Source organism: Dioscorea cayenensis, chromosome 5 (genome assembly GCF_009730915.1).
Source record: "Dioscorea cayenensis subsp. rotundata cultivar TDr96_F1 chromosome 5, TDr96_F1_v2_PseudoChromosome.rev07_lg8_w22 25.fasta, whole genome shotgun sequence".
NCBI lineage: Eukaryota > Viridiplantae > Streptophyta > Magnoliopsida > Dioscoreales > Dioscoreaceae > Dioscorea > Dioscorea cayenensis.
The window spans coordinates 24832691-24852625 of NC_052475.1; the positions used below are offsets into that span (position 1 = coordinate 24832691).

Below are 19935 nucleotides of genomic sequence, written 5' to 3' on the forward strand. Positions count from 1 at the left end.
CGTGGCAAACCACTTAAAATATGCACAAAAGAAGGGGACATGATTTTGTACATGATAAAATGCTCACTGTGACGGTGAAAATCCCTTGCTCTTTCTAGCTTTCTCTTTCGCTTTTCCGATGGTGAGAGCGCCGCTGGAGCTAGACTGGAGCGAGATCATGCGGCGCCGGGAGGATGGTCCGACGCCGGAGGTTGAGGTGGTTCCCGGCGATGGTGGAGCTGAAGGTGGAGGGGAGGCAGCGGCGATGGCGGAGCTCTCTGATCATCAGCTCTCTGATAAAATCCAGCGGATTTCCAAGATGCTTTCGGCTCGGTTCCATTACCGATTGCCTGATCGAGGGGCGAAGCTCCTGTCGAATTTCAAGCAGATGCAGGCTGAACTGGATCGTCGGAAGCTTGTTAATCATCAGAAGAAGGTCTGATGTTTTTGATTGCATGGATTTGAAATGTAGATTCAGAGGAATATGTTGGATGGTGTGTTTGTGTTGGTGTTTGTGATTAAGGAAAGCGTCGTAATGGGAGTTTGTGGTTTTGTAAGGGTTTGGGTGTGTTCCAATGGATTTCTAGGCGAATTGGATTATAGATGGGATGGTTGATCTTTGGTTGTAGGGTTTTTGGTTGTGGATTGGCGGGTTGGGATGAGTGTTGAGAAGAGGGGAAAAAAGGTATTGGCATCACTCTGATTGAAACGGGGTCCGTGCGTTGATAGGAGAAGAGGGCAAGGTGGGTTGAGTGTTATATAATTGAAATGTAGGAAATAGAAAAGGTGGTAAATTTGGTGTGATTGATTCATGGCGAGATAAATTCCAGGTTTTGGGAAAATAAGGTATATCACTGGAGAAGAACACATGGAGAGAGAGGATGGCCATTGATCATGTATTACCCAGCAGGATCTCGTTGAACCGATCAAGTGAAGACTAGTCAGGGACCATTTATAAGCAAGAATGTTATATGTTTGTGTGCATTACCTGCCTTTTTAGGTGTTTAGACTCTTCATATTCAAAGAATTATATACATGGTCAGGGATGTGGACGAACAGTTAAGATTAAGTCTTAGAGTTTTGGTAGAAGGTAGGTATTCTTGCATAGGAAAACATAGGGCAAACTGAGGACTCCACATGATATCATAGGTAGCGGTTTTGAGGTGTAAATAATTGCTTTCATTGCCTGCTTTGTTGTGGCAACTTTATAAATCTCATTAAAAGGGCTCATTTCACAAGCTTTTCACCTTGCAAACTATGACTTTTTAAAAGAACACCATGGTTTAACTCATAACTTGTCCAATCTTTATTCTATTAATTTCTTACATATCCATCATTACATGCTATTTTTGACAAATAAATTAATTCAGGCAGCACGCTATAAAATCTGTAAGACTAAAATTCAGTTAATATTCCAGAAGGGGATAAAGGAGAATTTTATATGCTTTGAGAATGCCACTTCTCCCTAAAAAGATCCCCTTATGTCCTTTTTAGTTGTCTGTCGATCTGTGATTGAAGCAATGAAACATTAAAAATATTGATAGCAGTCTAAATGCTGATGATCTCACTTGTCATTGTACGGTTTGTTTTGTTGTTTCCTGAATATAGTTTTACTTGGTAAAGCCATCCTTGCATGAGCATTGGCTAGTTTGGTCGGATAATTGGACGAGTGTCGTTACGCATGATATGGCACATGACTTGATAACGGTGTCTGTGATCATTTGTCGTTTGTCAGTCAGGATTTCTTTGATACTAGAAGGCATTCTCATCCATTCTAGTGTATTATTTTAGATTGCACTTACTGCAGGACAGCACATGGATCGTAGCAGTGTTCTGTATCAATTCACCATCATTTATGCTTATAAATAGGTCACATGCTACTACTTTGTGATGTTCAATCAACTCTTCTAAACCTTAAGTAGAAATTAAACTTTGAGAGCAAAGAAACCCTAGAATGTGGGTAACTTAAATTAGGGATCTTTTTGACTGCCTTGTTTTGTTTAAAGAAACACTGGAGAAGGCATATAATCATAAATAGCTGCTACAAGGTCTCATTTTTTCTTTAAAATGCCTTGTTTTGTTTTGCAGGAGAATGAAAATTCTGAGGCCTCCTCACTTACCAAGACAGGAGAACCTTCGAGTAAGCTTCAAATCATGCTTATATAACGATAAAACAACAGTAACCCTTCAGAAACACTTTTATTTAACTCACCGGTGAATTATATTTTTTATACCGCTGATTGCTGTGTTATCTAATTTTATTCACAATCCAAGTTCTAAATCATATTTTAATTAATATGCTTGTTTTACCAGACAAAGACTTGATGGAATGTCAAATACGTATTTTTCTTTTTTTGGATAATTGTCATGCATGTGTTTGTCGACCGACTTTGTATTTTTGCTTTAATTAGCTTGGTTTTGTTTATCCCCCTTTGTCTGTTCTATAGCGTGCTAATTAATCTTGACTGATCACAATTTCTATATAAGTATATGTTAATCAAATTTCCACTCATGTGTCTGTCACCTGTATAGGAAACATGAAATCTCTTCTCAATTAATAAATTATTATCTGATTATGGCAATCCTGGTCTTAATCAAATACGAGCATTTATGTTTTCACCAACACCATCGTGAGCAAACAATACTAATTGGGATTTATGATCCAAGAGGCATTGCTATCAAGTTAAAGCTTAGGCATAGATCTTTCAGATTAACGGAAGTAAATGCAACAATTATGCCTCAAGGCTCAACAAGAACATGGCTTACGTTTATCAGGAGTTGGAAAGAAACCTATGGGCAGCAAGTCACACCCCAAGTCACATGAATATCTTGCTAATCTGTTAACTTTTATATATAAGTTGTTTTTCTCTTGCCCATTGAATTGCTATCCTGGATGCTCAACAGGGAATTGTTTTCAGGACATTTTATTAATGTAGAATCAGAATCTTCATGGTGTTTCTTAAACTGTATTACTATGCGGTATGTATCTTCTGACTTATCTATGGTGGTGAGCTAGACTAATTTCAGTGCTCAATGCTCATTAGTTAATGCAGTGGATGGTTCACAAAAGCCAAATGGTTTTCTAAGTTGTCATATCATTATGTAAGTGGATCTTGTAAATAAACATCTAAAAGTTTATTCGCTTTTATATTAACTTATCTGCAAAACAAGGTGAATGGGGAAAGAGAATTAGGACTGACGCAAAAATAGCAGGACACGGAATAAAGATTCATGGTTACACTTATCTGCACTGATTTAGCATTGACTCTCGGTTTCTATCATTTGTACAATCCTTAGATTATACTTTGCAGGGATTCTTTTTCTTTTTTCTTTTTGGCAGAATGTTGATGCCTGTTTGTTCTGCAGATTCTGTAAGAGTTTCAAGCTCCAGTGATACAACTTCATCTCATTTGCAGTCTTCATTTGCCTCTAGTTTTTTGAATAAGTTAGAAGACAAGGTGAATATACATTACTCGTTTCAAACTTACTAATTCCTTAAAATTTCACTAATGAAGACATGTTAATTTCCTACTATCAGACAGATATTTCATGTGACAAAGACTTGAAATCTAAAAGACAAGATGAAAGCAAAAGTTCAAGGGCAAGCGGTGCTCATTTGCATCAGGATGTGAAGCCAGCTAAAAAGGTTTCTGGGACAGCCAAACCTACCTCTGGGCAGAAATCTACAGATAGCTCAGCTGGTGAAGATAAAGTGACATCTTGCATTGTTGGTCCCAAAGGCATTAATAATTCCAATATTTCCTATCATGGAGGAGGAAACATTACTAGTGGTTTTTTTAAGAGGTATTCTAAGTTTACTGGGGTATAGTGAATGCACTTAGGGTATGTTTTATTTAGACTAAACATGAGACAAGAGAAGAGGAAGTATGGGAGAATGAAGAGGAAAATATGATAAAAATAATTGCTAGGCAAGCAAATCACCACTTTTTTATTCTACCAAATATGCTACTTTCTCTTTGAGCTTTATTTTTTTCAATTGCCAAGGTAGGGTTTTTCTAATACACAATCTACCTGGTATTTGGTAGGAGGCGAGCTTCTGAAATTGGGGTGTCATCAGATTTGAAGCTAAAGAAGGTACTTATGCTTCTCGGAAATTCTGTTGTGGGGGGTTTACATTCTTATAGAGTGGAGCAAATTCATCAATGGTGCCTTGCAACTTCGGATATGCTATTTATTTACCTTTTCCAATGTCTATTTTGGCATGTACTGATCTATTAGTTTATTTTGCAACTGTTGCTGTCAAAGCTCTACATTTTGAATCTTCAGTATCAGGGTTGAGTGGACTTTTTTAACAGACAATATAGTGAAATTTGTTAAATAAGTATCATTAAAGAAGTTGCTCATATATTTTCTACATGAACCTCAAATGCAGTACTTTATTAGACTTTGTTCAAAATACATTCATGGATTTGTTAATGCATACTTTAATGCAGAGACAATCAACTTTGTGTAAATTTTGCTAATATTTTACAGATTCGTATCCTGCCCACTTATCTATGAACTTGACACCATAATGCGAATGCAGATTGCATCAGTTGATTGTTCTAGGACTTTTTTCACAGACAATATAGTGAAATTTGTTAAATACTTATCATTAAAGAAGTTGCTCATATATTTTCTATAAGAACCACAAATGCGGTACTTATTAGACTCTGTTCAAAATACATTCATGGATTTGTTAATGCATACTTGAGTGCAGAGACAACCAACTTTGAGTAAATTTTGCTAATATTTTATAGTTTTGTTTCCTGCCCACTTATATATGAACTTGACACCATAATGCGAACGCAGATTGCATCAGTTGATTGTTCTAGGAGTCCACATGTTCAGGGATTTTCAAATTTTATAATGTATGACTTTTTAAATATTTCTATTTAGGCTCACCACTTAGTTCTTTTGGATGATGAAGATGTGCAACCTACGGAGCTTGCACAAGGGGATAGCCCTGATGAAAGGTGAATTTTTCATTTTAATATCAACATCGTTTAGTACAAAGTGTAATATCTTTGTTTTTCTCTTTCTTGCCTAGTCCAGTATTTTGTTAATATCTCTACAGTGATAAATACTCACCTAAATTTCAGGATGGAGTCGAAGATATATTATCCATCAAGGTGCAGTTAACTCTAAGCTAATAGGCTTATGATGCATTCTAAGAATCAGCTTATCCTTCAACTTAATTTTTTTGAGCAGGAATGATCCAGAAGCTGTTGAACTTTCATATTCTGCTATCAAATGCCTAGAGCCTGAATCATATTTATCGTCTCCTATAATGAACTTTTACATACAGTAAGTGCTTATAGTATTTAGATCATTAAGAGTGCTATTTTTTCCTTTTCCAATTATCATACTCAGCTCATGTTTTAACTATATTTTCATTGAATTATGACCATGTTCCAATTACACCTGTTGCCAGGTATTTGCAAGGACCATCATCACCAGTTGCTACGCTAAGAAGCGAGTATCATTTTTTCAATACCTATTTCTACAGCAAATTGGAGGAAGCTTTATCATTCAAGGTATGACAATATATTAAATGCAGTGTTTCAACCATGTTGGCAGGAAACAATAGCATGGCAGATGCCCAAAGAATTTGTTTGTTTGATAATAAAATGAGGATGTGATACTGGTTGGTAGCGATACTGAATAGCCTCGTGATATTTATAAGCTAGTTTGTATATAAGTCTTGCTAGCTCTTCAGAAAATCAATGCTACGCTTTGCAGCTTTGCCTTTAATTTTCTTTTGTTATTAAGCTAATTTTAGTTCCATTTCATTTGCAATTTCAGGGTGATAGATCTGCATCCTTCTTAAGATTAAGACGATGGTGGAAGGGTGTAAATATATTTCAAAAGGCATATATCTTTTTGCCAATCCATGGAGAGTAAGTTTCTGTTATTTTCTTATCATCCGTATGATTAAAGCAATGGTAGGTGTAAATATATATTCTCTCTCTCTATATATATATATATATATCAGAAGGCATATATCATTCTGATAATCCATGGAGAGTTAGTCTATTATTATTTTGTTATCAAGAGTTAAATATTGTCTTTACCTAGAGAATGTTTCTTTATTGATGTGCTCTTTCTAAAACTGTTGGTTTCATTTACATTAACAGCAAGCTAGAGAGAATATATTCACCTTAAAAGAATTCTTATGAAAGTCATTGGATATGTAATGGAACTGTGTTCATACATCTCTATCACTTTGAAAGATACATTATGGCACTTGGTAAATTGAAACATTTGTTATTGGTTATTTAGAATTCCTTCAGATTGGAGCCTGCTCCGTTCTTCAACTTTTGGTGTTTTCAAATGTATTTTAAGATATAATAGTTATTTTGACACATTAAACAAAGTTCAGAATAGATATGTGAAAATTGTGTATTTACTCTTTTAAAAAAAAAAAATCGCATGTTGCCAAAATATTCTTTCTATTTTGTGTTACTTTCATGTTGTAACTAGTTAGTTGTTTAAGATTTTATGTATTGATGAAATCAAGTTAATTAGTTTCATTCTCAGCGAAATAAGGCACCTATTCTTGGAAGTTCTCTCCTAATTCTTTGCTTAATTTTGTCTTTATTTGAAACCAGCATGCATTGGAGCTTGGTGATAATTTGCATCCCACCAAAGGATGAGGAAACAGGCCCAACAATTCTTCATCTCGACTCTTTGGGGCTTCACTCTAGTAACTCAGTGTTTGATATTGTTGATAGGTAAGGCACCCGCAAAGCTTGATCAAGTTCTTTTATGTTATAATTAACTTTTTTTTCTTGAAATGTCGATGCTAAATATCTTAGTGTATGAACTAGAATATTTTCATTTATAGTTACTTCACAGTTATAGGATGTAGAATGTACATCAAATCAGGTTAATGTGGGACCTTTGACTCTTTAATTATCATGTCTAGCCTATGTTATTGGAAAGCTTCATAAAGTATAATGTGCTTTTGAATGTGGTTGCCAGATTTGCATGGTTTTCAAATATTCACTAGAAGTACTCTACAAGTTAAATCAAAATCTAAGTTTGTTTCTTTTGTCGGAAGCTATCTGAAGGAAGAATGGAAGTATATAAATGAGAATGCTGCGCCTCCTTCAGATCTCCCTATTTCAGAGAGGATATGGAAAAACCTGCCACGCCGGATCGAGAAGAGAAAAATTACGGTAATCCTCTAAACATTAAACTACTTTCAGCCGAAGTATCTGTCGTTGCTTCTGACTGTCAGATTCTTTTCAATAGCTATTTTTCTAGTAGTACATATTAAGTTTCTTTTCTTTTCCTGGTTAGTTTAGCTGAAGCTGCTTCTTTTTTTTTAATTTATTGTCATGATCTCAGTTCTCCAGAACTTTAACTGTTGACTGATAGCATCTCACATGAAAGGCCCTTTTGTTTTTATTTACTTTCTGCTATGCTAACTGTTTTGCCTGTAACTCCTAGTCAACATATGGCGAAACTTAACATGATTGCCAGCAGGTCCCCCAGCAGAAAAATGAGTATGATTGTGGCCTCTTTGTGCTATATTTCATGGAGCGGTTTATTGCAGATGCTCCTGAAAGACTCAGAAGGAAAGATCACAACATGGTAATGGAATCCAAAATTTATTTGCACAACTCGTTTCCACCTTTCTTCTGTCCTTTATGATATTTTGTTTTCAGTTTGGACGCAAATGGTTTAAGCCCGAGGATGCTTCTAGTTTGAGGAAGCGAATCCATTGCTTGCTTGCCGAGGAGTTTGAGAAAGCTAGGTTGGACAGTCATAGAAGTGATTCGCCAGTGCCAGCTAGCAGTTCCGTAAGAGAAGATGAAGAGTGATTTAAGGCAATATAAGTAACATTACACCAATAGACATATTGATTGCAAAAGAAGAGTGTTGTTGTTTAGGATCTGACCTCCAAGTTTGGAGAATCAATTAACATAGCCACCACCACCACCACCACCAGCAGTAGATCTCAGCACATGTAGGTAAATTCACTAAATTGACCAATGTTTCAGAGTAGCCACATAATTTAAGAATTCTGGTTGGGTATTTTTTTTTTCTTTTTTCTTTTTTCTTTTTTCTTTTTTCACTTTTCTTTTTTTGGTGGCTCCAGCTTGACCTGCATTGGCTGGAGGAAAATTTTTTGTTAGAATGTAATGTACAGGAACTGTATTTTATAGTGTTGATATATCAATGGTTACGGTGATCCGATCTTGATTCCAAGGCAGGGCTCCATATATACATACTATATTATATATATTTATACATAGCATATATTTTTTGGGTTTGTATTTAATTTTTTTTTTTTAAAATTTAGAGATGTTTGATGACAACACATTTGTAGAGATGATGTGTGGAGTCTACTGAATAATCACTGTTAAACAAATTTAATGGTTAATATGAGATATTTTTAGATTTTAAATCTAGAGATTTTTTCAGACAATACGCCATCTAGGGACGTCTTTAGATTTCAAATCTAGGGATGTCCATAGTAGCCATCAGATGAAAATCGTATTATTATAAATAGTAAAAATCACGTTTTACAGTGTTGTACAGCGATCATAAATAGTAAAAAAAATGTACATTGTTTATATAATCAATCAACAATCGGATGATGATCCAACGGCTTAGATTTAAAACATCCCTAAATTTTAAATCTAGAGACTTACTTAGATGATGTTTTCCTTATATATATATATATATATATAAATTTAGTAATATGCACACATCATGTAAGCATGCGTTTCATGGCTTGATATTATCAACGTGAAGCACTGACTAATAAAATAAATAATATTAATGATGCTGAAAATTTAAAAATAAAAAAAAATAAAAATTGCTGAGCGGATGCTTCCATTCTTCGCACTAAAAATATTTAGCAAACCAGGACTTAGTAAAAGTTGCCTATACATTTAGCATGCATTCTGGTTGTGATCCTTAAGTAGCTAAATAATCACCCTTTTTCTTAGTGATGTACAACGGTGAGAATCCTTTGCATATGTTGTATACGAAACGGTAGCAACACAAATAATAAGTCATATGATGATAGTTAAGTAGTGCCAGTATCTGTCTACCTACGCCGTTTCTTCTTGTCTGGTGTGTCATGCACTTGAGTCTTTACGCCATAAGTTTTCAGCTGAAAATTCTCAAAGGCTTCTGATACAGCCTCAACCTTCATCGATGATAAGAAAGAAATCAAATTTAAAAGTTCAGAAAACTAGGATGATAACTTCGGTCTTAAAGAAGCTATGTGAATGTGATTCACCAACCAATTCGGGGTTTTTTGAGTATACTCTCACTATCTTGTCTTGATTACATGAAGGCAGCAAATGGCTGATGCGGTCGTCTGGTATGGTTAACTTCTGGTCACTCTCATAGTCCTAATTTTTTTGACAAGATAAATCGTGCCAAAAGAGGTAACAAGGGGTCAGAGAATAAAGGTCAAACAAACGAGCTTATCAAAGGAAAATGCTATGATCCACACAGTATCAATTACCTGGAAGAAACCAATGCTGCATTGCAATCAGAAAACAGCAAAATAGCCATTAATTTTCTGAAAAGAAATACGGTGAAAAAAAATAAGAAAAACATGCTTATGTTATGTTGAGAACCTTTCAAGAGGGTTATGTTTTCCCCGAGTCAAATCAATTTTAATATTGCTAACAGCAACATCCTCTTCCCTCAGTGTCACTCCAGTAGCTTTCTGTAAAGACAAGAAACCTTCAGTGTGAGATGGATCTCAAAATGGTTAAAATCAATCATAAAGTATAAAAATGAACAATGACTTTAAGACCTGAGAGCAAACAATATCTTTTGGGGTGACGTCTTTGAAGTAATCTAACTGGTCCTTTGGAACTGCATACTCGTTACAGAACTGCAAGAGATGTACTATCACAAGTCACAAATCAATTAAACTCTATGCACCCTACAAATATACAAATAAGGAAACCTCAAAATCTTCAGGGATCAAAGTCGAGAACTTGAAAAACATTGAAAGTGAAATCCCCCCATCTCTGAGCTCAAGGGCCTTTTCCCTTCCCTGCACAGGATGTGTGATAGGATAGTGCAGAAGCAACCCTTGTAATACCAAACCAGACACAGGACCACAAAATATAGTTGTTTTCTTCCTGGCTAGTCCAGAACAAACCCTATCTTATACCAAGAAGGGTTTGCACACCATAGCAAGATAGTAACTACCACTAGAAATAAAGCAAATTAGGTATCTCTGTTCTCTCTATACCAAGTTCTATGGCATCACCTGGTACAAATCCCGGCGGCGGATGCGTAGTACTATATCTCTGGATTCCTTCAGTTCAGAGTCAGGAGCTGTTTCGATTGTTTTCAAGATTGTGTCATCTAGCTGCACAATTCAAGGTTATAAAATGGTTCTAAAGACTGTCCCCATGAAATAGATAAATCCAATAGAAAGCAAAATGGCTGAATAAAGATTTTTCACCTTCCAAAATTCAGCTGGATCAGAAATGCAAGAAGATATTCCAAGAAAATCATTTGCTTTCACAAGAGCATCTACAAGCATAAGCTCTATGGCCTGAACATTAATATTACACAACTTTCAGAGAAGCAACTTTCAAAACCAATCTTTCTGCTAAACCATCCCTGGATAATAAAATCTTAATATAGGATTAAAAAAAAAACCGAAAGAATTGGTGGAGCTAGGGCACACCTTTACTTTAGCATGGGTATATACAGTTCGATGAAGGTCAGCTCGTGTTCCAAAAACTTTGTGGATGGTGAGATCTGGTCCAAGAAATTACTAGAAGCATTATCATTAAGTAAATTCAATACACAGTTTGATACAAGATACTGACATTCTTTAGCAGGATAACATATTTCATCATCAATAACACGCATGATTTCAAATAGCCTGCAAGTGAACAAAAAAGAAAACAGAAGTTAGCATCACATCAATTATTAAATTCCATAAGTAGTTAGCCTCCGAATATGTAGGCATTTTGAGCTTGTAAACATGTACCCCAGAAATTTCCACTCAAGTACTACCTTTGGAATTTCATGTTTATCTTCAATAAAAAACACCATGGAGTCTGGAATATCTACTTCCCAGTCTTAATACCACTGGAGCCTATAGCGTGAAATACCAACATGTTCATTTTCCTCTAGAATTTAGCCTGATTAACAGCATATGATCATATTCAAAAGAATGCCTTAGGATATATAGCTGAATAGCAGATCTAGAACTCTGGTGTAGTTGAGTTGTGATAGTCTTCAACACCATGGGTAACTTTTATATCTAATATCAGTTTCATAGACGTAGATAAAAACTTGGCAATTCTTTGCAATTCTTTTCTTAGATATACTAATAAAGAGGCACTTAGCCTCTTAATCTATTCCAAGTTGTACAAATCCAACATTTTGGGAATTCCCAATTAAAATGCTGAAAATTTGCAAATGCTTGCCTTCCAAATTAAACAGCGAAATATTTTGACTTCCACAAATAGCAAACCTGGAGAAAACTATATATACAAATATATAAAATGTTCAAGATATACCTTTGGAAATGAATATTGCAGCCAAGTCCACAAGCACGACAATCACGACTGATATAGTCAAACCTGTGGTCAAGAAATTATAACACAAGTGCTTGTTAGAACCTAGTCCAAAATTGCAACCAAATTAAATGAAAAGGAAAGATAAAAACTTACTTGTCTACGTCGATTCCATTCCGACCATTTGCGACTATATCATATAAAAAACGTTTCTCTTTTGCACGCTGTAAGCAATAAGGTTTTAATTGCTTGAAGGAATCAAATGTGAATAAAAATCAATGGTTCCATTAGAAAGATGGAAGATGAGTTGATAGGACCCATGATGAAAAATAACATTTAAGAAACTTACGTTTGTACCAGCAGCTTTGGAGCTTGAAACTATCATTTCCTAAATGAAAAAAAAATAAAATAAAAACAAATAGCTTAGTTAAGTATTATCTTGTGCTACATTCCCATGATTAAACATGCGTTCATTAAACATTTAACAATAGAAAAAAAGAAAACTAACAAGATAGAAAAAAGGAGGGGGAGACAATGTCAGTGGTAATTTCTCAGAGCTATTACACCTTGGATAAAGGATTTTTAGTGAAGATAACATTACTTTCTCAAAAATACTCTAAAAAATTAAGGGAGAAAAGATGCAAAACCTCAATAGTTCAAGATACTTAAGGTTCTATGTAACATCAAAGTCATGAATTATCCCTTGACAAGTAGTGGCTGAACAGATACATTACCTTCACATTTCTAAGAGTGCTCGAGTCAATGTCTATATTATGCTCATCAACGATGTAGTCAACTAACTCCAAGGACATTTGTTCATGTGACCTAAAGTAAACATAGGAGTAAAAAAAAAACTGAAATTGACAAGATAATCAGAATTCAAAAGTTACATATATTCAATCATGCTTTGCATTGCCATTAGTATCACAAGAATACATCACCATGAAATTCATGCCTACAGTTAAATGATATCAGAACCTGCAGTAAGAATTATTCCAACTTGCAAATATCCCTCCAGCTTCCTATTTGCCAACCTAGGAAATTTCAAATTTTCCTTTAATTTGGTCTCCACTCAATATGGTATTATGGGTTCAAGGATTATACATTCCCAGACTCCAGTTGAAAACACTAGTGTGGGCAGGTTAGGTTCAAGACAGGCAGATATAATATGCAAAACCCAAATGCATGGAAGGTTCCATTACCCAGAGCTACTCCACTACTCCAGATATTATCCATACATATCACCATATTCAAATTTTGTCTAAGTCCAGATTAAGTATAGCCATTTGGGTATAATACCTAGTCCTTGCATAACAAAATAGGGCACATGTAGAGAAAACAATAGTGGAACTTATTCACCACAAAGAACACAATTATATAGATGTGATAGACAATCAGGTTAGGCTTCCTAATCTGTACAAGTAATGGAGGCCTATACAAATAAACCATAACTTATTTACTCAGGAGCTCATTTGAAATTCATAACAGATCTAATAAGGAATTGAGGAAATAATTCAAAAATATTTATCAGTAAGTAGAGTGGACCAGACAATAATATTCAATTTGCACCTCTAACTAAAACTAGTGCAATAGTAGGAGACATGGTCCGTTTCATACATCCATCATACACAAGTAATTGGAAATCAATCTAACCAACTCTTGCATCTCAAGACTCTCATAATGTGGCACTTGAACACAAAAAAAAATTCATCTGAGAGGAATGTATCTACCAGTGACGCCTACCAGAGATTAATCAGCCAAGCTGCTCTCTCACTATTGGCAATATGAAAAGCACAAGGATGAAAAGATTATCTTATCATTTATTGGTGATGCAGCTGATTTAAATCTTCCGTGATTATTAGAAAATGTTAAAACAACTATATAATAATTTCATACATGTGACAACAATAAGCATTAGATGTTGAAAAATCAAAACTAGCAACCATCACATGCCAAGGAAGAAGCGTAGAAAATGTATATGGAGCATATGTATGAAACAGTTAACCAGTTGATCTGGACATATGAGTGTTCAAATTTCACTTCTACATAAGATTCACATTCAATGCTCATGTTAATTTCTTTAAGATCAAGCTGCGATTGGATAATACCCATGGTGTTAGTATTCACCATTTAGATCCACCATGAATGCGGGGAAGGAACTCATGTTCGAAGAGGTGGCTAAAAGGTCCATGTCCCACATCATGCAAAAGACCTATAAGGTTAAAATATGAAAATAAAAATTAGTTACAACAAAAATTACAAGATTGCAATCCAGCTATTCCTTTTCTCAGATCATCCAAATATAATATATACCTGCAAGTTTCACAGTCTGTATATCACGGTAATCAATATCAAGCTCTGAACCCTACAGAAAAGAATCAGCACAACCAGCATTGTCAAAGAAATATAGGCTTTCCTAATTGAATAAGAAGATCATGCTACAAATGAGTGCTAACCTGGTAGGTTTGAAGGCATCGAACAGCTTCTCCGGCAAGCCAATACACCCCAAGAGAATGCTCAAATCGTGTATGCACTGCTCCCGGGTAAACCATATAAGTGAGGCCTGAAATATATTGAGCACTGCTACTTACATTGCAAAGGCTTGAAAGGGCATTGAGATAGTAATTAACATTCAATGTAGGAATTTGGGCCAAAAAAAATAAGCAACTTTGTCCACAAGTGTGCTTATGATTGGGTATGCAACATGCCCACATCTGTTGGAGGGTTCAAAGATTTGTGTGGTTCTAGCAGATGAAATGGACATTGTCAGGTACAAGAAAGGCATGTGAGCCATAATTTCAAAGGGCGGAAATAAAAATTATAGAATGAATTTGCCAGGTCACCAACCTTTTCAGGCCCATGCCACTTATATGGAGCACTGAAAAACCTCATTACAACCTAAAATCAAATTCCCAGATGATCAGATGAATGGGTCACTTCACCCCTTGGTTTTTCCTAAAATATATAAATCGCCAGAACAAAAAATTCCCAAGAACATAATGTGAATGACTTAATTGTGTTTTATACAAATAATTTAATAAACCTGAATTAACTCAATTTCCTAGATTTATCTCAAGCAGGCTTCATAATGCCTTATCCATAAACTCCATACGGCATCCCCACACTACAGTGGGAGAGATCCTGGCTCTATGAGGAATCTTTTCTGAAAAAGGATATCCATTTCCACACAAACATGCGTACACAAATGAATAGGCAACACAAGACTTACCAAGTTGCTTTAGATCACGTAGCCTGCATATTGAAAACCATGAAGTGCAATTAAACTAAATTTGTCTAGAAGAAAGCCAACTCAAAAAAAGTGCGAAAGGAAGTAACTATTCACTAGCAAGAACTATAATAAAGCATCTAACCTCTGGAATTGTTCCGTGTCTATAAACTTCAAAGAAAGCTGCAATAAAATGTAACTAGAGAATCATTCCATAAGAGGGAGGTGAACTGCTACATCAATGATAAGAGAACAAAAAAACAGCGTCAACATTCACCTACTCTCCAACAAGTACCATTAGTGGAAATCCACAGCGCCCCAACACAAGACAAGAAGAAAAAAGAAAGAAAACACACACACAAAAAAGGAAAAAAAAAAAACAGAGGATTCCCAAATTCAAACCACTCCTACACTATTTGCACAAGTACAACGAAAACATCACAAGATTCAGAAAATTCCACTGAATTACTCTTTCCAGCAAAACCCTCCACCACAAAACTAAATCCACGGAATATTAAAAAAAAATTAAACAAATAAAGATCTAAATGATTCAGACCCATACAACTCCAAAAAATAAAATCCAGAGATAACAACAAATCAAGCCATCAATCCCATAAACCGCCGACTAATCGCTAAGATCCCAGCAACCAACTCCAAACAATCAACAACAACAAAGGCCACAAATCCCAAAACAAAACAAAGTAAGAACTCGAAAACCACATCAAAAAGGTGAAACAAATACCGGATCGAGAGAGATGTTGCCGTGGAGGTTATCAAACACATGCTTCAAGAACCGGCGATCATTCGGGGCGGCGACAGGGTTGAGGACCTGAGAGCGCGGCAGACGCTCCTGCGATACCGAGACATCGCCTCCCCAGCACTCCCCCATCGCTCGCTCGCTGAGCTCCGTCTGGAGAAGACGTTAGGGTTCGTGGGAGCGGGATCTCAATCTCAATCTCTTTGGGGTTTATATAGAAAACGAAAGCAAGCGAGGGAGTGAAGCAATGAGAGCGAGCGGGAGTTTTATCATTTGGCGTCGTGGGGTCCCACGTTTGTTCCACTGCTCTTCTGCTTTTCTGGTGACGCGTTTCATCACAATGAACGATTGAGATTGCTCTTATGGCGTCGAGATTGGTGTTTGGATCAGATGGTTCGTCGGTTTTGCATTTAAGACCTTTATAATTATAATATTTATTGAATCTAAACAGCTACCAAAGATCTCCTCCGCCAGGGAGACAAAAGTCTCAAGACTCATTAAAAACATTAATAATAATAATAATGATAATATGTAAATTTATAATCTAAAAAGCTACCAAAGGGATCCGCAAAGGAGATAAAAGTCTCAAAACTTATTAAAAATATTAATAATAATAATAATAATAGATATAAATTTATAATTTAAACTCCTCGTTGGTTGATGTATGTAACACTTGTCTTTTTATTAATAAAAAAATTGAAGAGCTGTTATGTTTGGGATAATGGAAGCATTCTTTCTTTGTTTTGATTTTTTAAAAAAAAATTATAATAATATGAGATGAGGAAAAAGAAAAAAAAAGAGAGATTTTATTTCACATAATGATACTAGTAATCATTTGATTTGATTGTAAAATATTTGATTAAAAAATTGAAAATTTTATTTTTATTCATTCTCTTCAAGAATAAAGGTATATGGGAGATGTGAATTAAAAAATTAGGAATTATTAAAGCAAAGAAATCTCCAGATTTGATGGACAACAGCCGGCAAGATAAGCATCGAAGTTAGGCTTTTTGTTTGTGAATTTGTGGGATGTAGTGAGTGGAGTGAATCATTGATGGGTAGGAAAATAGGGGGACTGTTGATACTTGATAGTCTTTGTTTCACATGGACTTGACTTATTGAATGTACTTCACAATTGACAAAAAAGATCATGTGAGACAAAGTTCATGCTTATCATAGATGGATTATGTGTCTTCTGACTCTTCTTATGTGCTCAACCTCAATAAACAACTCTCCAAAATTCTAAGGGCCACATGCAAAAGTAAGTTGGATTATTCTTTGCCTTGTAACCAAGGATTTGGTGCATTGAAAAAAAAAACTGTATTATTAAAAAATCTTCTTAGCCAGCCTTTAAACAAACCGGGCATTTGGTCTAGTGGTATGATTCTCGCTTTGGGTGCGAGAGGTCCCGAGTTCGATTCTCGGAATGCCCCCGCCTGGACTTGTTTTTTCATCATCTGAGATAGGCATGTTCCAGATAAATTAGTAAATTGTAAAATATATGCATATTCATTATTTATCGACATATAATTTATTAATTTTATTTTTCTATAACCCCGCGGTTTCGGAGTTCCGACTTCACTGGTGGAAGTTATATATATATGTACATTATTTTATTTTATTTTATTTTTAAAAATTTTTTTCAGGTTTTAGGAAAAATGCTCATAGAGAAACCAACAAAATGCACTTGCACAACGCATGTGAATTCTCAATAATTCTTTTTCATATTTATAATATAACTTCATTTTTCAAGCACTCACCACGTTTGGCATGCAAATTTGTGGTGCACAGTAACCCCCATCAATCAATTCGATCAAATCCGCAAACAACCATTTAACATATTCCACAACCATCCAAACTTTTGAGTTTTGACAACTGATAATATGAATAGAAATAACACATTATTATCATAGCACAGTATATGATCATATAGCTCCAAACTTTAACTCATAATGATGTCAGATAAAAATCAAACAAGACTATAATCATCAACCAAGAAAACAATTATTAGACATACTCGAGCAAGATCTTACATATATAATAATTACATGCCAAAATAATTAGCATGATCAAGCCTGACCAGCACTTCCCACTGGTTGCATTGCAGCATTGCAGGGCTCGATATCTACTCCTGCTTGCTCTGTTTTATATCATTGTACCAACAGCCTCATATTCCATCTGAATATGAGAGAATTTCAACAACTTCATGGTTCAAAGCTGCGAGGGATAGAACATAAAGCACTTGATAACCTTTTAGAAACAACATAACCCAATACATTGCCTCGGCCAACCAACGATCTATGGGTCAATCTTCCACGACATTCACAAGTTCATATTCCACCAATGAAAGGTTGTTGTCCTCTTTAACTGTAAATTCAGCTGGGTCTGTGACTTCAACACGACCCCATTTATCAACCGCAAGCCTCATTGATCCTTTAAACATGTCTATCTTTGCATTGCGGAGTATTACAGTTGCTCCAGTCTTCAGTAGCTCCACTGTGCATAATAAGCCTTTTGTCAACAAATAATTACCAAACAAGTAACTAACAACATGATTGAAAGGCAAGTATGGGTGAATTGGTATACTGTATTATATAAACTAATGAGGAAGCTGAAAACTAGAAATTACGTTGTTATGAAAATAAGTAACCGTCTGGCACAAATAAATGATAAGCATACAAAGCATGAACACTGGTAGCTAAAACAAGTTTCAAGTATGATGGGGAAAATGAAAATGGTTTTAGACAATGTTAAACTGAGAAATAAGTCAAGTAAAATACTAAAATGCAAACCCAAACGTAAAACCTTTTCCCTTTAAAGCTTTAACTATGGTGTAAATCACAAGGACAGAAGGAAAGAAGACAGCTGAAGTTAATAGCGATAGCGCATATTTGAAATTGCACATAGCCATGCAGAAGTAGAAAAACAACAGCACTCTACAGTATGATTTAACCAACAAGTCTGTTAAGAGGGTAAATATACTACCTTGCTCATTCCTCGCTGTAAAAATGATTGTTCCAGTCTCATCTCCAACCAAGCATTCAGCAATACGCATCTGGCGAACGTGCGGTCCATCAGGGCGCCCCTTCTGCACAACCATCTTTGATTCCACAACCTTCACAGTGAGCGTATGTCCATTTGTCCCAGGTCGAAGCTGATCAATCTTCGTGAAAACTGGCTTTCTTAATCCAGGCTTTGATTCCGCCATGTTATGCCCAAATACTATATTGTACAACACAGATTACTCCTCAAATACAACTCAAAATCAATCACATAACCACAAAAACCATATGATTAACACACAAGAACATTCATTTTGGCACAAAAAAACAGAGTCAAATACATTCCAAATTAACATAAAACCTCATGCACAATCAATATAAAACTGGAACAGCATGATAGATTTTTGCTGTTCAGAGGATTGATTATAAGCTAGAAAATAGGCATCTTATGCATCGAATCCTGCCCTTCTCAGTGTCATCATCCATATACTTCAAACACTAATCCACATCAAGATCCAAATTACTAAATAAAATTGAATTAAGTTCATTTTCTCAGCAACTATTCATAAAATGCAAAATGCACAGACCTTAGCTTTCAATTAACAACAAAACCATTAATTTTAGAAACATTTCCATAGTATCTAATTCCTACCAACAAATCAATTGGAACCACTGAGAAAAAAAAGGCATGAAAATTAAGTTTGATTGCACTATTTTTCCAACCAATTCATAAATTTTACTTCAAACTCATTATTTATCATGTTTTGATCAATCGAATAGAACTATGAAATAGAAAACATCTAAAAATCAAATGAGAAACCAAAAGACATGGCATCCAACAAAATCACAACCGGATCCATGCATCGCATTGCAATATAAATCCACGAAATACAAAAATAAACACAAATCGCAAATTCATGACCATAATAACAACAAAAAGAAGCAAAAATATCGCCAAAAATCGAACACGATTAAACAATTAGGGTTCCAGAAACTTACGAATTTCTATCGCCTTTCTCCCCTTTTTGCTCGCGAAGAGAGATCTGAACGGGTCGTCGAAGAGCGAGCTCTGGAGGATCGACTATAAAGATCAAGCTATGAAACTCTGGCCGTTGGATGCGATTCGATTGATCCTGACCCTACATCTGTAAGCCGGTAGGCAGGGAGTGAAGAAAAAGTTCATGTGTATTTACTTATTGCCCCTTCAAAAGTTTGATATTTCTCGCCAATACTTTGAAATGTAAATTATTCCACAAAACCCCTTCTGTGCTTTCCTCACTTTATTGATTATGCTATATATTTAAACCAATATGTTAAATAATTCACTTTATAAAGAAGAGAGAATGGCAATCTTTACTTCTTAGTTTTTCAATTAAATTTCCTATTCATTACCATTTCTGAATTCCTGATTTCAGTTGGATTTGTGGAATTTCACTTGATAGACATTCAAAA

At 35.3% G+C, this 19935-nt stretch overlaps 3 protein-coding genes and 1 non-coding gene across 6 annotated transcripts; 2 read left to right on the top strand and 2 right to left on the bottom strand.

The window, feature by feature from the left end:
• The first annotated feature begins 34 nt into the window (after window positions 1-34).
• Window positions 35-8200, top strand: LOC120262271 (ubiquitin-like-specific protease 1D). 2 transcript variants are annotated; one of them, XM_039270360.1, is made up of 14 exons: window positions 35-415; window positions 2068-2119; window positions 3346-3437; window positions 3518-3783; window positions 4026-4074; window positions 4879-4955; window positions 5082-5111; window positions 5191-5286; window positions 5414-5516; window positions 5785-5879; window positions 6591-6713; window positions 7043-7160; window positions 7468-7578; window positions 7653-8200. In XM_039270360.1, exons 1-14 carry the CDS (start codon window positions 119-121, stop codon window positions 7806-7808), a joined length of 1665 nt encoding a protein of 554 aa, XP_039126294.1. In that variant the 5' UTR covers window positions 35-118; the 3' UTR covers window positions 7809-8200. The 2 variants fall into 2 exon arrangements, with proteins under 2 accessions (XP_039126294.1, XP_039126295.1); XM_039270361.1 differs by having other exon boundaries at window positions 38-415; window positions 7471-7578; window positions 7653-8199.
• A 585-nt stretch (window positions 8201-8785) lies between these two features.
• LOC120261297 (deoxynucleoside triphosphate triphosphohydrolase SAMHD1 homolog) lies at window positions 8786-15707 on the bottom strand. Of its 2 annotated transcripts, XM_039269136.1 has the most exons (20): window positions 15467-15707; window positions 14870-14907; window positions 14728-14750; window positions 13955-14061; window positions 13812-13863; window positions 13626-13710; window positions 12233-12323; window positions 11848-11886; window positions 11655-11722; window positions 11502-11564; window positions 10803-10858; window positions 10658-10731; window positions 10430-10522; window positions 10232-10333; window positions 9923-10012; window positions 9767-9847; window positions 9585-9676; window positions 9470-9485; window positions 9243-9353; window positions 8786-9145 (listed from the first exon to the last, which is right to left on the bottom strand). In XM_039269136.1, exons 1-20 carry the CDS (start codon window positions 15611-15613, stop codon window positions 9044-9046), a joined length of 1530 nt encoding a protein of 509 aa, XP_039125070.1. In that variant the 5' UTR covers window positions 15614-15707; the 3' UTR covers window positions 8786-9043. The 2 variants fall into 2 exon arrangements, with proteins under 2 accessions (XP_039125070.1, XP_039125071.1); XM_039269137.1 differs by lacking the exon at window positions 9923-10012 and having other exon boundaries at window positions 15467-15706.
• A 1135-nt stretch (window positions 15708-16842) lies between these two features.
• Window positions 16843-16914, top strand: TRNAP-UGG. The gene has a single exon. It is a non-coding gene; the product is annotated as a tRNA-Pro (tRNA).
• A 489-nt stretch (window positions 16915-17403) lies between these two features.
• LOC120260447 (uncharacterized protein At4g28440-like) lies at window positions 17404-19592 on the bottom strand. Its single transcript, XM_039267925.1, has 3 exons — window positions 19483-19592; window positions 18467-18703; window positions 17404-17977 (listed from the first exon to the last, which is right to left on the bottom strand). The coding sequence occupies exons 2-3, from the start codon at window positions 18687-18689 to the stop codon at window positions 17787-17789; spliced, it is 414 nt and encodes a 137-aa protein (XP_039123859.1). The 5' UTR covers window positions 18690-18703; window positions 19483-19592; the 3' UTR covers window positions 17404-17786.
• Window positions 19593-19935: the final 343 nt, after the last annotated feature.

Bases quoted from the DNA above. Each gene is read 5' to 3' on its own strand.
- LOC120262271 (XM_039270360.1), top strand. From the start codon at position 119: ATGGTGAGAGCGCCGCTGGAGCTAGACTGGAGCGAGATCATGCGGCGC. The intron at 3,784-4,025 runs GTATTCTAAGTT...GGTATTTGGTAG, and splicing joins ACTAGTGGTTTTTTTAAGAG to GAGGCGAGCTTCTGAAATTG. The intron at 5,287-5,413 runs GTAAGTGCTTAT...ACCTGTTGCCAG, and splicing joins ATAATGAACTTTTACATACA to GTATTTGCAAGGACCATCAT.
- LOC120261297 (XM_039269136.1), bottom strand. From the start codon at position 15,613: ATGGGGGAGTGCTGGGGAGGCGATGTCTCGGTATCGCAGGAGCGTCTG. The intron at 12,324-13,625 runs GTGAATACTAAC...TGTTTACTTTAG, and splicing joins ATTCATGGTGGATCTAAATG to GTCACATGAACAAATGTCCT. The intron at 10,523-10,657 runs GTGTGCCCTAGC...ATTAATGTTCAG, and splicing joins ATACCCATGCTAAAGTAAAG to GCCATAGAGCTTATGCTTGT.
- LOC120260447 (XM_039267925.1), bottom strand. From the start codon at position 18,689: ATGGCGGAATCAAAGCCTGGATTAAGAAAGCCAGTTTTCACGAAGATT. The intron at 17,978-18,466 runs GTAGTATATTTA...TATTATGCACAG, and splicing joins TACAGCGAGGAATGAGCAAG to TGGAGCTACTGAAGACTGGA.